The sequence below is a fragment of the Balearica regulorum genome, chromosome 16, assembly GCF_011004875.1.
Source record: "Balearica regulorum gibbericeps isolate bBalReg1 chromosome 16, bBalReg1.pri, whole genome shotgun sequence".
NCBI classification, from domain to species: domain Eukaryota; kingdom Metazoa; phylum Chordata; class Aves; order Gruiformes; family Gruidae; genus Balearica; species Balearica regulorum.
In genome coordinates, this window is record NC_046199.1 from 8,908,021 (window position 1) to 8,930,267 (window position 22,247).

Consider the following 22,247-nt stretch of genomic DNA (forward strand, 5'->3'; position numbering starts at 1 on the left):
TCCTTTACAGCAGCGGGAGCCGTCCCGCTTCGCCTTTCCCAGCACCTGTCACTGCTGGATCCCGTTCAAAGGACGCACCACTCTTCTCTGTCCCCCGCGGGCCGGGGACACACAGACACAGTGCAGGGGACGGAACCATCTCCTGCCCTGGCAATGGACACCACAGCACCCCAGAAACGTCCCACAAGGGTGGTCTGGCCAAGCTGGACATGGGCCAAGTGGCCAAGTGCTTCCAAGGTGCCCACAGGTGACCCAAGGTGACCACTGGTGATGGTGCTGGCCCCCAGCTCTGCCCACCGGCACCAGCCCTGCAGGAGAGCAGCTCTGAAGGACCCCGTCCTCCACAAGCGTGATGTGGCACCCAGGGGTACCACCAGGTCTGGGCACTGCTGCCAGTCACTGAAGGAAAAGTGACAGCAGCTGCAAACCAGGTAGCAGCCAGTGGCTGCAGCCTCCTCAAGGAGCCAGTTAAAAGACTCCAATTTCCTGAAAAATGAAGTGGTTTATGGATCAGGCAGAGAAGCAAAGGAGCTGGGGGCTTCTGCTGGAGGGGTCAGGCTGTGCATGGGCATCACCAGCCCCTGCTGAAGGCGCAATGTGTGCTGCCAGGGTGCTGCATCCCAGGGCACGGCCTCAGGGACTGTGCAGGTCTGAGCCCAGGAATGGAAAACCCCTGGGGAGAGGGCACGGGGGGCTGCACTGTGCCAAGGGCTGCAAAGGCTGCGAGCAGCGCTGGGCAAGGGCATGGCCTGGCCGCGCAGGGTCCTGAAGCTGGCTGATTCCCAAGGGCTATGCCAGGTTTCTGTCTGGATCCCCCACTCGGCAGAGCCCTGTTTACTTTAAATATTTGAACCTTAAGGTGAGGAAAGCCTTGCTCACCAAGGGCACACAGAAGCTGCCTGCTGCTCAGGTTGCTGCTGGGGGCAGAGGTGGGGGGGGTTGCAGGAGGAATCCCCAGTAACCGGACCCAGTCCTCCCTAGCCAGCGCTGCCAGGCAAAAGCACTCCAGTAATACCAACTATTAAAAACCCAGAACATCCACTTATCATCCCAGGGCAGCAGGAACACCAGCGCAGGGGAGAGGAAGAAGGACTTGGTCCCTTGTCTGCAACTGGTGCTGCTTTGGGGGGGACAGGGGAGGCCACGGCTCGGTGACAGGATATAAAGCAGGGAGAGCAGCTTGTGGCAAGAGAAAAAGAGATGGCAGAGGCTGCTGGGGGCCAGGCAGCTGCCTGCACCAGGCATCCTCCGGGCCCCACTCCTGATCACTCCTCCCTACCCCAGCTGGGCATGGGCGAGGGTACCCTGCTCTGCCAGGCAGGATGGACCAGCAAAGGGCCAAGCGCTGGCACTTGCTGGGGGAGCAGGGGTCTCCCCAAGGCCAGGCTGGCTGGGTGCCCCCAGGAGCCTGAGACCCCTGGTCCTCCAGCCTCAGGCCCTGCCAGCTGATGGCTGGGTTTCTCCTCTCCCAAGCTTTGTCCCGTGGCCACACGGAGCTCAAGTCCTGCCAGACATCAAGCCTGGCTGCTCCCACATGGGGCTGACGCATGGCTGAGCTGAGTCAAGGCCACCAACACAGGCAGCAGCAGCATCCCAAGAGCAGTGCTCACCTTGCCTGCAAGCACCTCCCACAAAGACGCAACACTGTCCAGGCAGGCAAAGGGACAGTGCTGCTCCACACTGCCCAGTCCCGGCTCTCAGCAAGCCACCAGCTTCAGTGCACCGTGGGTGGGGGTGACGCTTTGCCAGAGGAGCTGGTGTTCACAGGTGGCATTGAGAGCGAGACAAGCCAGGATGGGGACACAGCCATCCCCCTGGCCCAGGGATGCTGCTCTCTTGCCTGCCCTGGGCAGCACAAAGGCCCCAGGGCATCATGCAGGAGTAAGAAGCCAGCAGGAAAGGACCGCGGCCCTCCTTGCTGCTGCAAAGGAGACCACCAGCGAGCAGGACAAGGGGAGAAACAAAAGGTGCCCTTCCCCTGCCATGGGCAGCAGCCCAAGACCAGCACATGCCTCACTGATGGGACAGATGCTGCTGTGGCCTTGGGTGGTCGCTGGAGAGCACAGGAGCGAGCCGGTGCTGCTATGGCTCGCCCCAGTCGCAGCACTGGCCCAGGGAGCCTTCCCACCTCCTTCACTGCTGCAGCCTCCAGTCATGACTCTCAACCCTGCTGCACAGACAGCCCGCAGGCAAGGTTTAAGCTAAGGAAAAAGCAAAACTCATGGCTGGAGCTGCCTCCTCCTAGAGGCCAGTTAATCCTGACAGCAAAGCCAGCAGCCCATCAGCAGCAGTGTGGTGGCAGAACCATCTCAGGCACCCGCCACCACCTCCATGCAAGAGCAACGTTTGCTCAGCACGATGCAGCCAAGGGCTCCTGAGCAGACACCGGCCTCTCCTGCTCCAGCCCTCACAACTCAGACTTATGGCCTCAGCGAGGCCAGCTCTGCACTGGAGAGCATCCCTTTTCCCAAGATCAGAGGCAGGACCTGGAACGTGATGAGAACCAAGAGGGATCGTGCAGGAGCAGGCACATGGCTCCAGCCAGCAGTGCTGATACAGTTGTGTACATGCAGAGGCCGGAGCACCACCAGCATCCGCAGCTCTCAGGGACCACAGGACCCACACCGCCCGTTCCCAGCACAGCCACTGCTCTCCGTGGTGAGCGGGAATCCCCCCAACTCAGCCTCAGCAGGGCACACTGGCAGGAATAACTGGCAAGACATTGTGCCTTGGGCAGCGGGGACTCTGCCCACTGACTGTCATCACCAAGGTACAGTTTGGAATTGCCTCTCCTCTCCTCCAGCTGAAGGCTGCCAGGCACCTGGAGGCCATCAATGTCACATGAGGCACATACTGCCACCACTTCACCAGCTCTGCACTCTCTCAGCAAGCCCTGGGTGGAAGGAGCACATCCACTCACCAGGCAGGGGAGCAGGAGCCCACATGCCGCAACCATACTCCACAGCCCCCTCAAAACGTTTGGTGCAAGGATGCTGGGATAAAGAAAAGTCTCCAAGGAGAGCAGGAGTGCCTATCTAGAAGCCAACCAGCCTTCCCAAGGCACTTGCAATCTTACAGACTCACTGAGAGTCAGGGTTGGTGTCCAGGCACAAAGCCTTGGGACAAGCAAAGCTCTGAGAGCAGGCGCTGCAGTGCTGGGGAGCCACGGACATAGCTCTCCAAAGGAGATATGAAGAATGAGTGCCCATGGTTTGGCACTATTACTAGACAAAATTCATTTGTGGGCAAAGGAAAATAAGCTGAGAACAGTCCCTTCACAAGAAAGATTTGTAGTATTGCAAGAGCAGCAATAGCTGCTGCACAACAGGATTTTGGATGCCTTGGTCCATAACCTCACATCCCAACGAACAGCATGGTGCTCCAGGTCTCTGCAGAGCACAGAAGCAAACCAACCACCACCAAGGTTTCTCAGGCTGATTTGTTGTTTTTTTTTTCCACTCCCCATTCAGGAACTTAAGCCAGAGTCTACGTTGGCTGCAGCTGGAAAACAGCCTGTCCCGGGGATATCTGGCAAAACATCAAGCACGCCAGTTCCCTAGCTACATGGTTGTCACAACTTCAGCAGCACACTTTAACCTTTATGCTTTTCACGGGTAAGGGAGGCTCTCTGCACAGCCAAGCCCTGCCCGTTCTCCAGGAAACCCTATACCCCGTCTAAATTGAGCAGCAGGGCAGACGAGAACAACATCCCCACCTGAATCCCAGCCATGCCGCTGTAACAGAAGCCAGCCAGCCCCGGTGGGGACCAACCCAGACATGCGGTCGGCAGCTTAACTGCTTCCATCAGCACCCAGGACTGCCCTGGGTGAGCTGCGCTTCTGTCGTGACAGGTCCCATCAAGGTGATGGGAAAAGACAGGGTAAAATCCCAACATCATCGAAAGATCTTCCAGAGCTACACAGAAGCTCGAGGACAGCAACGTGACTGCCAGCAGCAATACCAAGGAGCGCTGAGCATGGATCCAAATCACTGGGACCTGCCCACGCACAGGTTTGTCCTTGCCAGCTTCACGCTAGACCACGCTGGCAGCCAAAGTATCCCAGCAGAGGCCAGTGAGAACCAAAGCTGTGGTTTTGAGAGAATCATCAAGCCTTTTCATAACAATCTCATTCACCAGCTAGTAACATTTTGAAATTCTCAGCTACCCTTCAACATAAAAGTCCAGAAAAACATCAGCTGCCTTTAATTCCAGCTCTAGTCCAAGTTCAGCAAATTACTTTGCTGACAACTGAACTAGAACCAGAGAGGAAGATTTTGTACCCAGCTCCAGCCCTCCTTGATCACCTCTCCTTCCAGCCCCCCTTGCCGCCCAGGCATGCTCATAAAGGTGATGAGCTTTGAGCTCTTGAATACAAAAATGTTTTTGCAAAATCCACACAGCAAGATTATAGATTTTACATCAGTTTCTCAACCTATCCTGACTCTAAAGGTAGGTGTTGAGACAGCACTCGCTTAAATCCCAGTCTCCTGCTCCACTCCTGTAACTATTCTCCCACTTCTACTCTGCTGGGACTGGGAAAGTCACCTGCCACTGCTTCCCTGTTGAAGCCTTAACGGAACCCTGTCCTCACCAGCATTCAGCTCCTTCAGGACACCCATCATTTACACATTTTCTACACTAGAACAGTTTTTCCAGCACGTCACCACTTTCCTCCTAATTAAGGGGGCAGGTTACACTAACCACTCGTCACCCACAGCCTGTGAGAATCTGCTGGGTGACTCCTGAAATCTCTGCCAAACGCCCGATACCCTTGTACAGCATGGCAGCCCGAGGTTCCCTTTCACTAAGTTTGCAGCGTATGAGGAATTTAAGATGCCGTGTTTGTGGGAAGAGGTAGTATCTTTTATTAGACTCAATGATACCATTGGGAAAAAACTGACAAGCTGTCAGGCATACAAACCCTTCCTCAGGTCTGAGGCAGAGGCCATGTAGGGCCATCACGGAAATCCAGTTGCTCCATCCTTCAGGGGTCGATATCTGCTCCAGCTCATCAGCCTTGTTATCTGCTTGCCTTTACATTCTTCTGCAGCTCATCATCATTCAGGCTTCCCTCTGACTGATCATAAATATTTGCTGCTCCTACTGCCCACACGCTGCTTGCTGTAGAGGAGCTGGCACTCGAGCCTGCAGCAGAAGTTTCCTTGATTGCACATTTGAGGTCCTGTGATGTCCCGGTCCAGCAGATCATATGGAACAGCTCCACTGTGATAGAAAAAAGGTCAAGACTGAGGAAAAATCCGCATGCCTTTGGTCGGTTCACACAGATCTTAGTCTTCAGGAAGAGGACACTTACACATTCCTCTTGCTCCAGTCATGCCTGTAAGTTGTACATCAGGAGGCCTGTCGTGTTACCTGTGACAAACAGCCTTTCGGCTGCTGACAGCCCCCATTACCCTTAGCTCAGCAACATGAGGTTAGCGGTAGTCAGCAAAATACAGCTGAAGCCATCCTGTACGACTGGGTCAACCTTTCGGGCCCAGTTCTGCCACAGCCACACAAAGATCCTCAAGAGAAAGGAAGAAGTTGAAACTTCAGGAAAAAAAGGGCCCTTGTTTCTTAGCTCACCGTTTTGAAGAGGCCATGCTGTCACAGGGTCATTCATCCTTTGGTACCAACATGCTTCCTTGTTTTCCAGTTCCTCAGTTATTAACTGCACAATACCTTTAATTTTTTTTTAATTTTTAAGAATCCTAATATTTCAGTGGGGATGACTTCTACTCTGCTTGGACTAAGTGAGGAAAAGTTCGAGGCTGGTGCTTTTTGATGCATTGAAGTTCAGTACACCCACACAACACTTGCCCACTGCTGGCTGCAGACTGCGGCTGCTGTTCTGCAACAATATCCCTTGAACATTGCACTTTTTTTAGAATTCCTGCAAAAACATCATCCTCCGCTACAATAAATGCTTATCTTTGAATTTAGCTCTCTTAGGACTTTCTGCCTGTCATCTCTCTGGGATTAGGAGTAAACGGTAGCAATTGCTTGATACACTGCAGCAAGGATAACGAGACAGTACCTCCTCCCCTGCCCCTGGGCTGAGTCCAACACCTAACAAGTCTGAACTCCCTCTCTTCTCTACCCAAAAGAAGATCTGAATTAAAGGCCACACACTCCAAGACAACTTCTCCAATGGCAGCCAAATTCAGAGGAAATGAGAGCAAGTGTTTGCCATAACCCCCAACAGGAAACAGAGTTTGTCCTACCTGGACACATTAATTCTGTTTCCCATGTTTTCCTCTGTTCAAAACAGCACAACAGCAGCGAGCAGCCCAGCGCACAGGGGTTCCAGCAAGTGATAAAGGTAAAAGACCCAAAAACACAGGAGAGGCAGAGGCTCAGCGTCATTACAGCCACGAGAAGCCAAGCCAGCTCAAAGAGCTTTATGTGTTTCCAAGCCTGAACTAGAGGGCTTGCTCTCTTTCTTGCCAAGAAAGTTTTTTGCAAGTGCCTTTTCAGCTCAGGAAACAGCACCACATCATCACCCAAGTAAGCAGAACAGATAACAGCAACAGACACGTCAGCAGGCAGCAGTGGCACCCAAGTGCATTCGTTGGAGCAGTTGTATCCCTAACCTCTTCTCGCCCTCACACAGCCTTTTGGAGTTATTTTCCTTGTTAAAACAACTTCAAGGAAAGGCCTAAGCCACAAAGTAGAAAATCATACCACACTGCTAAAGTAAGAAATAATTCTCACTAAGTTTAAATCTAAGTTTGATCACCTCTTCACAACGCTGGAAGTTTTGTCCTCCAGCACATTGGAGCACTTGGTCTTGTGGTTTAACCCCAGCCAGCAGCTCAGCCCCACGCAGCCACTTGCTCTCCCCCCGGCAGGATGGGGGAGAGAATGAGAAGAGTGAAAGTGAGAAAACTCGTGGGTTAAGATAAAGACACTTTAATAAGTAAAGCAGAACCCCCACACACAAGCAAAGCAAAACAAGGAATTCATTCCCCACTTCTCATCAGCAGGCAGGAGTTCAGCCATCTCCAGGAAAGCAGGGCTCCATCACACCTAATGGTGACTTGGGAAGACAAATGCCATCACTCCAAATGTCCCTCCCTTCTGCTTCTTCTTCCCCCAACTTTATGTGCTGAGGATGACATCATATGGTATGGAATATCCCTTTGGTCAGTTGGGGTCAGCTCTCCCAGCCGTGTCCCCTCCCAGCTCCTTATGCACCCACAGCTATTTGCTGGTGGGGTGGGGTGAGGAACAGAAAAGGCCTTGGCTCTGTGTAAGCACTGCTCAGCAGTAACTAAAACATCCATGTTATCAACAGTGTTTCCAGCACAGATCCAGACAGGCCCATACCAGCTACCGTGAAGAATATTAACTCTATCCCAGCCAAAACCAGCACAAGTCTACACTTAGTCCCCTCTTAGCTGGTCCAGTGCAACTAGCAGGATGAATCTTTAGCCAAGAAAACTGCGCTGGCAGGAGCAAGTCATTTGCTAGTTAAGAGGTTCCCCACATAGAATGACTTCAGCTATAAAACAGCAGAAGGTTTAATGCTCTAATATACACAGGGAACTACTTTAAAATGTGGGCAAAAGTCATATTAGCACTCATCTAAACACCAACAAGAAAGGTTGGACCTGCAATACATTGGTTTGCAGAAGCCACTTAGCACAATTCAAGCTTAATACAGACAAAAAGTCTAAGAAACAGACACTTGAAACCAATACTTAGATGAACAAAGACAAGCCAGCTCTTCCAGATGTGCACATCTTCCTGCGTTCACCCTTTACTGAAACTCTTGTGCAGGTAAGTGATTCAGCCCACTAGCAAGAGACACCAATCAGATTAGGAATTTTTATTTAGTTCAGGCACACAATATTTGTATACAATATCAAAACCTGCTTTAGTCCTTAGAAAACAAGTTGTCTAGAAGTGAAGCGAGGCCGTATGGCACTGCCTGTATGCTGTGCCTCAGCCACCTGCCTCAGGTGGAGTTAAACTACTCAATATAACAATAATGGAACCAAGTGTAGGAGTTGAGACTGAGCAGTCACATAAAAACAACTGTTCCCTCTCTGCCTATCAAGAGAGCAGAGAGGGATGGGATCTTCCTCCTACTAGCACGTGGATGCATATCAGCACCGAAATCTATCTGAGAAGTTGGGAGACTTCGGCATAGTCAGTGGCTGGTCACTGGGCTTCACCTCTACGCTGCGGTATTTGCGTATTGGGTTTGCCTTGTGAACCTGTAAAAAAAAAATCAATCAAGTACAAAACAAAGCAAACTGTTGCAGTTATGATGAAGCTGAAACCTGCAGGCGAGCCATTGGTGGAATGAAGACAGGCATCTGTCTACAAGACAACCATAGTGCCTAGGGCACTGGAGTGAGCCACCAGGAACATGCAAGGCACACTTTGGGGTTGTGGATTTTACAGAGATCATTCTGCTCCAATGACTACATGCGTACAGCTCTAAAAGTACGCAGCTTTTGGAGCTGTACGCATGTACATCTCAGCAGAGCTGCTTTTTTTGTTTAAGACCAGTTGTAAAGTTAATGAGGAGTCAGTTTGCAACAGGAAACTTGAAAAGACAGTCTTAATGCAGCTCAACATTGACGTTAGTTCATTTAGTACATTCACACATCCCTTTGGGTTACTTTACAGCCCCTGTTCAGAAATAGCTCACTTACCATCTCTTGTCTTAGCTTAGCAACTTCTTCCTTTTCACGCTCCTCTTTTTGCTGTCTGACCTGCTCTTGATGCCTCTCCTTTACGGCTTCTATAGTTGCCAATCGTTTTTCAAATTCTTGCCGCTCTTTAGCTCTTTTTTCTGTTGCCAGCTCAAAGCTTTCAGGAACTGCAGAACCAGAAAGGCTCTCTAAGTTTAGAAATAAAGGAGATAACATTGGTGCAAAGACAGTCAGGTAAAGCAGAGCAGTGCTAGTGCCAAATGGAAGCCTCCCTCTGAAACGCTTCACCTTGCAAGGGTAGTTAGTAGATACCTCCAGGCTTCAGGAAAAGATAAAACCTTATACCCAAATGTGAACAGTGTTAACACTGGTGTTACCCCGTCATGGGTGTCCTCATAGGAGGGAGCAAGCACACAATTGTTAGTACAAACAAGTTTTTTGGATGGTTCTATACCCTACGTAGTTTAGTCTACCCTAAGCTGTAGATGCCTTTATCTCATTATTAGAAATAGAAGGAAAAGACTGACAGCTGCTGCAGAAATGCCAGCTGTCTCTCCAGGGAGCTCCTTGCATACTGTTTACCCTCATCCCAAGCTAGCGCACATCAATCATCTGCCAATTGTAGCATAGCTGTTAAATACAGCTCACTATTAGTGCAGGACAGGGAGGCAGTGGAAACTCCCCCACTCCCTGGGGACACAAGCTGTTAGGGAATTAGTTGATTAAGTACACAGCACTATTGGCTGCCCTGATAAAGAAGAGGAAACAGCCAGACTAAACATCATTTAATTGCATCAGTTCTGAGTTACCAGCCAAGCCTGTGCAGCAAGTACCCCACCTGATAACAGCTTATTTTCCTTTTTTGGCACAAAAGGCTCCTGGTACACCACTGTGTTGGGACGAGCTTTAAAATGTGCTGCCTCTTTCTGCCTTTTCAAATCTTCTTCAAGCTGCAAGAGAAGCGAGCCCATCAAGCACCAGGCATTACAAACAGACCATCTCCTCATCTCCCCAGACTTCAGCACTCCCAACACTGGAAAAGCCAGTTTGGCTTAGATCAAGTCATTTGCATAGAAAGTTATATTAAAGCCAAAAAGTTGTGTCACTTGTTGCCTGCCAGTTACTTCTGCCAAAAATAGCCTGAAGGAAGTTTTAGGTGTCCACTACAGACTTCACATGAGAAAAGTAGTATATTATTTATATGTCAATAAATCCCCAAGCACAGAGGTAGTCAGCAAAGGGATCCCAGCTGCACATAGCTGCTGCTTAGAAAATACCCCACAGCTGTTCGTGCAGTTGTGGTAAATCCCATCACTTACCATAAAGTGAGACAAAATCCCCAATCCGTAACCTCATGCCAAGGACAGGATAATTCATTGCTCAAACTCAGAATCTGATTCAACTCAAGCAGGACACTTTTGCAGGTCAATCACAACTCCACTACCTGCTTTAAGGCTGGTTGTACCTGTTATCCTTTTCATCCTACCTGCTGTTTCCAGGTCTGTAGCTTGGCAGCTCCCCGTTCATCAATCTGCAGATTGAACGGTTCAGGCTGAGTTGGGTTTTTGACCTTCTTTTCTGGCAGCTTAACATGGTCAAAGTAAGGCAGAGGTAGTGCTTTGAACTTTGGCACCTGAAAAAAACAACTTGAAATATTTCTTGCCCTTTCCTCAAAGGCATGAAGCTTTGCAAGCTTAACAGTCAACAGCAAGAGGCAAATCCTGCCACACCCTTTTTACTGAAGGAGTGGAATCCAAGGTAGCTTTTAGTTCTTACCTCTTCCTTCTGCAATTCTTCTATTTTTTTCTCTTTCTGTATTTGCCGCTCTCTGTCACGAGCATCGAAAGAGAAGGGGCAAACTTCCACATGCCTCTGCTCTGGCATTTTAGGTTTGAAAGGCACTCCGTAATGAGGCATAGGGTTAGCTTTGATCACAGGGAGCACCTCTTTTTCCTGAAGGGATATTAGTGTTAGGATCTGACACAGCACCAGATTTTTGTAGAAAAAGACTAACTCCTGCCAAAGCCATGAATACTAGAGTTCCTTTAATAAGGGTCACAACAGCATCAAGAAAAAACACTCTGGACACTGCAAAAATTAGTTATTCAATTTGCAGGCATCCTGAACCACAGGCAAGTCCTTCCTCTTCCCAAACCACTATCAGTTCTAGTAGTCATCCAAATTAGACTGTAATTCTTTAACCTCCTCTTCACAAGAGGAAAAGGAGGAAGGACATGATGCATTCTGAATCCTGCTCCCCACCTCCAGGGATCTAGAGTGACTGCAGGGAGAAGAAAGATCACGTGCAATATCTGCCCTTCTCAATAACAGAATAGGGAAGGGCAATGTCCTTCAGAAATCTCAGCAGGTTACTTTCCTCATTCATGGCAGCAATACTTCAAAAACCCTAGTCGGTGCCTTCCTGTTTAAATTGAATTATTTCATGTTCTATGAGAATTCAGTTTCTGTAAAATGAGTATCAGCAACTAGATCATTAGAGAGGAATTGCCTAACAGGAGGGAAGGGACTAACTGAACCAGACCATCAGACCCAACTGGCAGAGGTACGGCAGGCTGGCTGAGGCAGTCACCACGGTGGGACAAGGAGGCTTGCCTACCGCCCATTCACAAGAGTTACCTTTTCTTCATCTTTGCCAGGCATTCGGGTTCTGCTTTTCAAGGTGAAGACTGGAGACTTGGGGACTGTGACAGGAAGCGCTTTCTTCTCTGGAACGCCCTGTTCAGAAGAGCGGGGAAGGAGTTACCCAAGCCTAAGTACCAAGAAAAAGTGCTACAGAAAACCAACCTGACATAGCACAGTAGGTACTCATTGTCTGTCATTAGGTAAGAACTACAGTGTTTACTAAAGATTATTAAATACATAATGCAACACAGCTACAAACATTTTGAAGCTAATTGCCACCTCAGTCCTGGGTATTACTAAACTTCTTACCACAACATCCTCCAGGATTTTTGTTGGACATGGCCTAGAATGGAATTCAAAGTGCTCTTCCTCCTGCTGCTTCTTACTCTCACGCTCCTGAATCCTTTTTTCTATTTCCAACTCAAAGCCAATGGGTTGCGTGAGTTCCTTCACAGGCTGTTTCTTAGGCAGGAGTGGTCCACCCTCAAAGATTTTGTGATCAAGTTCTCGTGCTTTGAATTTGTACCTACACAGGAAAGACAGAGCAGTCACCAACATACTGTACATGGCAAGATCCAGCTTCTAGCTAGTAGTTTCTCTTGCAGCATAAGAGAGCAATAGTCAGGTACAGAAGCAGTTGTGCCACAGACACGTTACATATGTGCTGCTCTAGTTAGCAACTCCCCCTTTGCTTCTGAAACAGCAAGATGTTAAAGGAAAAACCTTATGGATTGCTTTCCTGGAAATTCAAAACCTTTTCTACAGGAGAGTTTTGAAGCATATGCAGGCTGTACTGCTATACAGGGTTTGCTTTACTAATCATAAGCTGTACTCAACCCGAGATCAGCTCTCCTAAGAGCACTTTCTTCAAAATGAATCTGCTACTTTTCACATCTCTACAATCAGAGCCATAGGATTATGCAGAAGCTAAAAGAATCTCAGTGGTTTTATGCTACTAATTCTTTTACACAAAAAGGGTATTCCTGAGAAGTGATATTTTGGCATCTGAAAGATATTTCCAAAGTGGTATAATTCTCTCTTGAAGGACTGGAGTAAGCCTTTACTTACTGTTGAATTTTCTCAATTTCCTCTGCTTCTAACTCTGCTGTAGTTTTGCAGGTGGCAGGTCTGAAGCGCTGCTTTGTTAGAAGCACTGGTGTTTTAGGGTGTGTAAGCCGAGCCTTCATCAGCTTTCCTGGAACTGGGCCTATAAATTCAAGTCACAGAGACTAGCAGTTAATGGCAACGCCTGCAACAGGCACAGACTGTTTGCTCAGTAGAGTAGCCAAAGCATTGTTCTTGCTCTCCCACCATCTCTGTGGACAGCCTCCTGCCTGGACATAGCTAGGACTGCTCACCTTCATCAGACTTTCTGCTCCTCAAATGGTAACGAGAGGGTGTGCGTTTTTGGAATGCTTCTACCTGCTCTGCAAGGGACACGTATTCTGATGTGGTTTCTTCAAGTTTTCTTTTGTTTCCCTGGGACAGATTGAACGGTTTGGGGACAGTGGGTCCCTTTGGCATTCGCCCCTGGAGAAAAAAAAAGCTACAGTCATTATGGCCATTTAACACAGGATGCTTTGATGACATTTCCTATCCCCACTGATCCACAGTACCTGTCTCTTCCTCTTATTGAAAAGGAGGTAACACTTCACATTAGATTAACTCTTAGTTGTATGGACATGCACAAACTAGTCATACTGGGAAACTGTACAAAGTGGAAGATTTTAACATGAAATGTAATAACTGGAAGATATGACATTAAAGGGCCCTTTAGAGTCTTGTGGCAATGCAGATACACAGTGAGCTAACAGTTATGTTTGCACAATGCTTGCCTCTCCTATGGTAACCCTCTTTGCAGGTTACCAGCAGCATATATCTTGCAAAAAAGCAGAAAGAAGGTGATGTCAGGAATTAGTCAGCTGACTGCTGGCAACATTCTGGCTCTCACCGGAGAAGGAGGATGCTTTCTCAGTACTGCTGCAAAATCCAGTTCCTTGTACTCACTCCCAGGCTGGCTTTCCACGTGCTGTTTAATTCTATTCTCCGTGCAGAAGTGGAAGTCAATTGGCTTTGTTACTTGACCAACATGTCTCTTCACGGGTTGTCCTAAAGAAAAAGAGCATGTAAGGTCTGGAAGCCTTTTAGGGTGGGGGGAAGATTTAGGGAGGAAAAAGAAAGAGACATTTACTTTCTAATAACTTGAACAGTTTTTGACAAACTCATCTAAAACCTTTCAAAATATGACAAAAGCCAAACCAAACTGTTTCCAGGCAGTTTAGAGGCTGATCTACATTAAAAGCCCCTTAATCCTAATATTTACTACAAAATCTGGAATGTTTATTTTTAAAGGTACTTGTACAGCACTCTCCAGCTGAGCCCAATACAGTTTCAATTTGGAATTCAGCTAGAGCCCACCTGCTCCAGCAATAGCTGCTTTCAGAGACTCCTCGTTCTTCTTCCGCAGCTCCATAACCTCCCGCTGCAACTGCTGCATCTTTTCCAGCTCCTGCTCCTCCGTACTCTTCACTTTGCCAGAAAGATTGGTTCTCCTGCAGAGGCATGTTAAAGACTGAGATACACCTCCCTGCTTCACAGGATGACGTTAGTGCAAAGGAACATGCTTAGCTCTGACTTCACTGCAGAAGTATCATTTGTTATAAAAATACACTCTAGAAAAGATCTCTTTGGATTTTGTTTGCTCAAGAAAGCTTGCAGCTAACTGCTATCCTGCATACACATTTGCTGTATGCATGCTTCATCCATTAGCAAGAACAATTTTTTCCTCAATTAAAAGCAAAAGCTTTCCTTTGCTCAGGTGCAGCTGGTGAAGTACATTTCATTCTAATTTTGTCATCTTGATCCAGTGTTTACTAAATCTGATACCACCACATGCTAAGTCAAAGTTGAAAACACTCTAGCCACGGCTCTCACCTAAATCAACTGTGATTAGCAATGACAAGTCACAAGAAAGCTACGTACTTTAACATTGTTGGCGTGGAGGGCACGGTCAGTTTGCTTTTCCCTCTCCCTGGGGAGAGGTCAGGATTCTGCAGGGGCTCTCTCTTCGTGGCTACTTCTGTCAGCTTCTCTCTGCTGCTAGAACTAAGGTAACAAGTTGTTATAACAAACCACTCCAATTAATTGTGCTCTAATGAAAGATCACCTGCAGCTCTCACCACATCCCAACACCTGGTGAATTCTAAGGTATGCCAGACTGGCCTTACCTCACCACGGGCCCAGGTATAGATCGTCTAGTTTTCCCTGGTACTCTAAGGCTGTAGAAGGGAAGATGAATTACTGAGTTTTTAGAGCTTAGGCTTTTCTTGAGGAGGTAGGTGTACTGTAGTTCATCTAGGTACAGCAGTGTTTGAGAGATCGCACTTCAATTTCCTGACCTCAAGCTTATCACCATACGCTATCTTAGTGGTTAAGCTAATTTGAGAAATATTTTAGCTGCAACTCTTTCATAGCTTATGACTGCCTGATGACTTCCTGATGGATAAGTTAAGCCAAATTTAAAGCTAGCTGACAGACACTGAGTGTGGAGTAAGAATCTTAAGAAAGCCAAGCTTATTTCATTCACATCTCTACCTCCAAATAGAGCATTTCCTTCAGGTCTTACCAGTTTCGTAAACAAGAAGAAACAGCTGTATCAGGAATCAGGTTTCCGTCACCTCCCCCTAACCCTCCTGCGAGAACCCTCTCATCCATGTGGAAATCCTTTCCGAAGAAACAGTTATATTCTCCCTTCCCAGCCCCAAACAGAAGGGCTTTGATGACTTACATTCTCATTTTTTTCAGGGGTGGAACCTCTTCTTTATTAACCAAGGCATTAGCGTTTCTCTCTGCTTTGATTCTAGCTGGCTGTTTGTGTTGCTGTGTTTTTTTCTGCTTTGTAGCCTGTCTTCTACCTGGTCTAGAGTAGAACAGAAAATGGAGGTTAGCTTTCCCTCAGGTCTAAGACAACACACAATGTGTATAACACTTTTTAACATTAGCACATCACCTAACTCCAACATGCCCCCTATGCAAATTGTGTGTTTAACACAACAATCCAACTGCAGCATGAATGACTTAAGTTTAACAATCCATCAACTTAATATTCTTGGGTATATATGAGCACACGGAGCCTCTTGCATTCATATTACAAACAAGTTCTGTCCAAGTCAGGCAGATATAAACAAAGAAACTTTATAACCACTTCAGTTTCAGATATCCTCACATTCCAGAAGCTCCTAGTGCTACTGAGTCTCATTTGAGAAGTATGTGAGACACTGCATTACATTTCCACCCCTAGAGATCGTCCCTCCAGCTTAGCAAGTAGATCAGCTGTCCCAATGCACGACCTCTGTGCTGGAGAGCTTCAGACTCATAGGATGACCCAAGAACAGCTAGAACTGCACATCTTGAGAGCAAGGACCTGCTTAGTTACACTGTCATCAATCTTCATGTAAACTAAATACAAGTATTTCACCTTTGAGAGGCCTCTGCAGGAGCAGCAGCTCTCCAGCTTGTCAGGGATCCAACAATATTCTGAGGAGCCACACTGGCCTGCACGCATTCTGCTTCACCGTCACCTTTGCCATGGCTTTCACCTGAGAACAGTGATAAACGTCAGCTCATATTATACATACACACAGAGGAATGCTGAAGTGAAACCATGAGACCTTGCTAGACAACAATATATGAAGATGGTCCCACAAAAGTCAGACTGAGGCCTTTTCATTTTACCAGTCAAAAACAGGTAAAGTTTATTCTCTCCCTCCCATACCATGCCAGCTTACTCATTGTTATTCCTTGCGATGTGACAGAAGACAGAATAATATCAGGCTTTGAAAAAGCAGGGCTGTCCTGTGAGACCTTTGCCAGATTTTCTGCAGGAGGGACATTCTCCAGATTTGCTTTTTGGTCTGTGAGGAAAGAGACTTTCACTACACATACTGTGTTAGGAAATTTTTAACAATACCCTAGAATCTCATTATGATGTTATCAAAGTCATCTGTCAAGTTACAGATGACAATCAAAGTTTAAATACAAAAACAAAAGCCCTCACACATGATAAACAATGCGGTTAGCAACATGACTAACCCATCTGCACAGAAGCCAGGCCCAAAACAAGCATCATGCCAAGCCCCCATCCAAAGAGAAAACAAATCGAGGCATTGGAAGCAACTTACCAAACCAGGAGTCTGCATTGTGTACATCATCATCACTTAGAGTCGCAAAATTGATGCAAGGGTTTGGGACATCAAAGGAATAGCGAGATTCTGGGTGAGACATCTTCACTTTCCCGCTGTCCTTGTGAGTTCTCTGCTTGCACTGCTACAGTCCTTTAGACAACAAGCATTGGTCACCTGTTATACTAAACTCCAACACAGGTGTCAGCTAAATCATTCTCCATCACTTTTCCTCTGCACAGTTTCTAGAGACAGATGCTGGGACAGTCTTTGGTACATTTTCCTGTCTAATTCACAGCCCTCAGACAGAATGCCTCATAAGCAGTGGAGTTTTTTGTTCTACTGCTGACTGGCAAAGCTACAGAAGCTTTACCACTGTTGACATCTGCAGCTCAAAACTACCAAAAAGATCAAGTTTTGAAGGTTTTCCTTGTACCTGTAGGTGTTAGAATTGTATTTTTAAAAAGGAAATACAGTACAAAGCTTTTCTAGAGAGCAACTGATTTGTTCTTCCCTCTGTCACCACACACAGCAAAGAACAGTTCTTACCCTTACCAGTTCACAGATTTATAAAGCAAGAGCCCGATGATGAAGCTGACTCTAGAGCACCGCAAAGTCCAGTTTTTCCTCCCTCTGAAGGGCTACAAACAAGAACTAATGACACAAACATGCTCTTCTACAGAATAAATTGATTTCCAAAGCAGGAACAGAGTTCTGTAGAGCATTGTTACTGGGCAAAAAGTAGGAAGAAGGGCAGCGTAGGGTCCTTGCTGCATTCCACAGCACTACCCTGAGGCTGGCCAGTCTATAAACAAACCAAGCACTGTGACCATCAAAAACAGTCCCTGCAGTTAATTAGCAGAGCACTGACAGCAGGAGGTGTCCCTGTGTCAACAGGTGATACTAGACTCAATGGAACAGGAATAAAGCCAGCAACCAAGTCAAACCCTTAAATTTTAACAAAACCTTTTTGCAAAGGTGTTTTCATACTTTCACAATGCCTCACACAGCTGCAAGGCAAAGCCCATGAGGATGTGTTATAAAACACTCCCTAAGGAAATCACCTGAACTTTGCTTTTATGAGCCCAATCAACTCTAAGGCAGCATATTCTTAATCCACAAAGTCTCAGACCTAAACCATCTGTCTAGGCAGACCACACATTGTTCAACCCAGAGGGTATGCTCCATAAATAAGAAAACATTCAAGAGTAAATCAAAGCAGCATTTAGAAGGTACCACTGCTGTTTACAATCACCCGCCCTCCCTCCTGATGATGGCTGCACCCAGAAGCCTTCAGTTCCCCAGCACAGAATTGCAATAGTTAAAAGGAAGAATGTCATTAGAGAAGCATCAGCTACATGACTGTGAAGATGTCAGAGTAGGACCCAAAGAAGGCAAACAGAGGAATCTGAGCCAAAACCAACTGTAACTGAGCTCAAGACATGGCTGGAATCAAATGCTTTCCTACAGCCCTTAATCAAGATAGAGTTTCTGTCAACACTATCCACTTTTTAAAAAAAAAAAAAAATCAAATGCGTCATCTGCATTCTCCCCTCACCCTCCCCAGTCAGAAATGAGCATCATGTTTCACAGCTACTTGTGTCCACTGCCACGCTGCTGCAGTTTCCAACTTTTTACTGTGTAAAGTCCATATTCTTTCATAGTGTCAGCACCCTCATCACTGACCTCCTCCTCTCTCTCTCCCTCCCTGACAGAAGCAAATAGTCAGTCATGAAAAGAAAGGAAGTGCATCAATGCCACAGTTTCATACTCCAAGTTTCCTGAAAGAACCAGTGGGGAGGTAAAAGTTACTACACAGTAACTCCAGAGGGTCCATTTCAGTCAGATGAACTCACGGCATTGCTTTTCAAATCCCTAGGCATCCTCCAAGCCCTGTGCAGAATAGGAGTTACTGTGAAGCAGCAGTTCACTGAAAGGCGTCTCACTCCTCCACCCATCGACTCAGTTTGGGACTGGGCTCCCACCAGTTCAGAACATTACGGTGATTTATCACTCCGACAGACCCACTGCAATGCTTCTGCGATCGAAACAGGCTCAGCCAAGTACAGCCCGAAGTCTGCTGCCCGCTCCCTTGAGGCATTTTAAAACACCCAATTGTGATTTTGATGGCAGAACCACCATTATCTCAATTTTTTCTTTAAAGATAGGAGGTGAAATTCTTCCTCTCCACTGTGGCACTCTTCCATCAGAAGTGAGGTACAGAAATTCCTTCTCATTAGTAGGGACGTTACCTAATTGCAGGCACCGTGTGCATTTACCAGACCATGGTTATAGACACACTATAATCCTACATAAATCTATGGTGTAGTTAAAAGCGTAACCCTGCTCTCCTCCACATCCATCACCTTCTGTGTCGACAATAGTGTTCGCAAAGCTTCACAGCAAGCCAGCCGGGGAACCCTCACCCCCTTTCTGCAGGATCAGCTTTCACCTGGTTCACAAAGACTTGCGCACACCACCACTGGTGCAAGAAACAAGAAGGATCTGGTCCTCTTGCTTTCAAAACCAGCCCAAATTCCTCCAATAAAAATGACTGCTAACTAAAACCTTTATTCTCTTTCTGGTTCCACTCCCCTCACTGACCTAAACATGCATCACGCAGCCACAGCCCCATATGGTTTCCGTACAGAGCAGCAGAGCCATATCCACAAAGAGGAATAGACAGCGAGTTTCTCTGCACACCAGGTTTCTTTTGAGTAACTAACTACACTTTGGCACGTTCCAGAAGAGTGCCTTGGCCTGGTTTAGATTAGTTAGCTTTGAAAAAGGATTAAGCTAAGTTGGAACAAGCATTCCTGACCCAGAATAAGACTGATCCAACAGCAAGTGCAATAGGTATTTCAGAATAACTTCACACCTCGCTCTAATCCAAATTAGCTTTAAAATGCTGACACAATTCCATCACCGATGTGCTCAGTGTCTTTTTCTCAGTGTAGTGGTTCATTTCTTGCCAAAAACATGTAGGCTGGAGAGGAGTAACTCCAGCAAGACCTAAGCAGTACTGGCCTAGCCACAGTGACACTCAGCACCAAGCACATCATAAGGGACCAGTTCACAATTACGACCTAACCAAAAGAACCTCTTGTTTTCAGAGCAGCAGCCCAGCACGGACCGATGGTCACCAAGCAATACAATAACAGCACCCACTGCCTGGGACAAAGGACCCCCCGGCCGTACAAGCCTTTGAGTCAGGAGAGAGGCCACAGAGTTCCAAGAGGAGAAATTTGATTTCAGAAGGAAAGAGAACGGAGGAGTTCAGTGGAACAGCAAGGGACAGATGGAAGGAGGATGCAGAGGGGATCCACTCTCTCTTGCCACCTTCCAATGTAATTAGATAAGCTCCAGTCAACCTGAGAGAACACCTTATCACAATACACTACTGGAACTTCAGAAGCTACAGGTGTTACTTACTCTGAATCCTAACAGGATTGGAAAGGTTCACAAAAATGCTATTCCGAGTTACATCAGCAGATAAATCTGAAGACAATTGAGCCACGTGCCTCAAAACCCAAGATGGACAATCAGGAATAAGCAAGAGAAGGCCAAGGAAGCTGCATGGCAATGTGCTGCAGTAATTCCAGTGCCTTCTGCTGGGCATTCAACACCAACTGCTGTTTAAAAACAGGACGCTGCACTAACCAGGCAACTTGCTTAATTCAGCCTGGCAGCTTCTTTATTGTCCTGCAACCCAAAGCTTTGCTTCCCTTCTATAGGGACAATAATCCAGACAAAATTCCCAGATGTGTCTCACAGGCTAATATATAAATTGGGCCATTACAGGGGGCTGGAAACTACTTCTCTAGAGATACAGTCCTGTCACCACAGCCTCGTAGGAAGCTATCCCACCACAAAGCCACCATGTGAATTTTTTCAGCACAATGCCAGCAGCCACAAAGTCATCCTTGCTTTTCCCTGAGTGGGGTTAAGTGAACATTTTTAACGAATTCTGGATCCACAGCTTCTCCTTCCTCTCTGATGCTCCTCACTCAAAGCTCAAGCATGCTTTTCTGCAGTACAGAATCAATGCTGAATTCATCATCCCAGGTACAGAACAGAGGCAATGCTTCTGTTCCGTCATATAATACCCAAACTGGGAGACAAAGCCTTTAACTCTACACAGGCAAGAGATGAGCACGCAGAGCTCCACAGGCCACTCTGACCTATCATTAGTCTACAGCAAAAGGAGCAGCGAGGAGCTGGAGCAGCAGCTTTTCGCCAGAGCAGCTAACAGCAGCCCAGACCCCCCCCCCCTTCCCACAGCCCAAAATAAACAGCCCTGACGTCTCACACTCCATAAATGAGATCCCACAAGTTTTAGAAGACATAAAGACAGGACATTCTAAGAATAGCTGTTCAAGGAAAAGTAAATTATTTATAGCCAGTATAACCTCAACTTATTGTTAGAGTAAGTCAAGGCTCCTCTAGTTTAAAAAAAAGGAAAAGCTCTGCTTAAAAATAGCTAACTTAATACATTTTCTGTTACTTAAGCCAGGTTTCCTCTGGTTTTCTTCCCTCCTTTTCCTAGGAAGCACGATTTGCTTTGAGAAGAAGTAACCCCATTTTTCTTAGCTCCAAAATTCAGATGCACACTCCTTCAGGTTTTGAGCAGTCGGTGTGAATGAACAGTTAACGACACAGCACAGCGGGTAGCCTGGTCCCTGCTGGCATCACCACATCTAGGTTGTATTTCATCGTGAGAATCTGATTTTGTGATTGTTTGAAGACTCACATGTCAGCACACAACTTTATTTCACTCACGAGGCAGCTCCCTCGCCCTAAGGCTTATTTCAGTACTGCGAACCCACCCCATGAGAGGGAACCCCTCACCACGCCGACTTTGCCCGCCGTCGGCCTCCGGCTGCCCAGCAGCGGCGAAAGCTCCCCGCTGCCGGCCGTGGGCTAGCCCCAGGCTCCAGCTCCTCCAGCCCCACGGACACGAGGGGGTTGCAATTAGCCCACGTGCGACGCCGCCCCCCACCCACCGTGTCAGGCAAAAGCGGCCCCGGACGCGGGCTAAGCGCCTTGAACCGCTTCCCACCTCCGGTTCTCAGCCGCGCCCTCCGGTCTCACGGTGCTGCGAGTGGCCGTGACACCGATACCTGGGCTGGGAGCAGGCCCACGGCACAGTCACGTCCCCCACAGCCAGACAGACTCGACCGGATGACCGGGGAAGGGCTAGGGCCCGGTCTGCTGTTACCGGACAGCATCTGCCAAGGCAGGCCAGAAGGTGAGGCGCAGCCGAGAGCCCACCCCTACCGCCACCGATAGCGGAGAGGGCGCCTAGTGCCTGGGAACCCACTCACCTCAGCGCTCGCGGCCGCCCTGCGCGGCACCTCTGTCCGCCGCCGTTAACGGATTTCAAACACAGCTCGTTCATCCGAACCAACCAATCAACGCCTAGGACACGCCCTCGGTGCGTGCCGATTGGGCGAGCTGCCAAGGAGAGCAGAGGACCCGGATGAGCAAACCCCACTCCGCGCTGTCGAGCGCTGGCCGGAAGGGTCGACGGGAAACGTAGTGTCCCGGGCACGCACCACCACAAAGAGGGCCAGAAGCAAACCACAACTCCCACAAGGCACAGCGCGGCGCGCCCAGCCAATCAGGTGAGGCGGCGCATTAAGTGCGGTCTATCAGCGGCCGGTAGGCGGGACTCCTCTAACTGCCTCACCCAAGGGAGGCGGCTTCCGCCCCCCACCCCTTCCAGTAAGCACAGCTAGGGCCTGTGCTGCTGGGGAA

At 47.9% G+C, this 22,247-nt stretch overlaps 1 protein-coding gene across 3 annotated transcripts; it reads right to left on the bottom strand.

The window, feature by feature from the left end:
* Positions 1-7,817: 7,817 nt before the first annotated feature.
* On the bottom strand, positions 7,818-21,945 carry TPX2 (TPX2 microtubule nucleation factor). Of its 3 annotated transcripts, XM_075768589.1 has the most exons (18): positions 21,815-21,945; positions 21,611-21,718; positions 16,491-16,643; positions 16,098-16,223; positions 15,788-15,908; positions 15,098-15,229; positions 14,293-14,415; positions 13,729-13,862; positions 13,262-13,419; positions 12,669-12,840; positions 12,379-12,517; positions 11,620-11,836; positions 11,305-11,403; positions 10,444-10,620; positions 10,154-10,300; positions 9,506-9,617; positions 8,668-8,855; positions 7,818-8,223 (listed from the first exon to the last, which is right to left on the bottom strand). In XM_075768589.1, exons 3-18 carry the CDS (start codon positions 16,591-16,593, stop codon positions 8,113-8,115), a joined length of 2,259 nt encoding a protein of 752 aa, XP_075624704.1. In that variant the 5' UTR covers positions 16,594-16,643; positions 21,611-21,718; positions 21,815-21,945; the 3' UTR covers positions 7,818-8,112. The 3 variants fall into 3 exon arrangements, with proteins under 3 accessions (XP_075624704.1, XP_075624705.1, XP_075624703.1); XM_075768590.1 differs by lacking the exon at positions 21,611-21,718 and having other exon boundaries at positions 8,668-8,834; XM_075768588.1 differs by lacking the exon at positions 21,611-21,718.
* Positions 21,946-22,247: the final 302 nt, after the last annotated feature.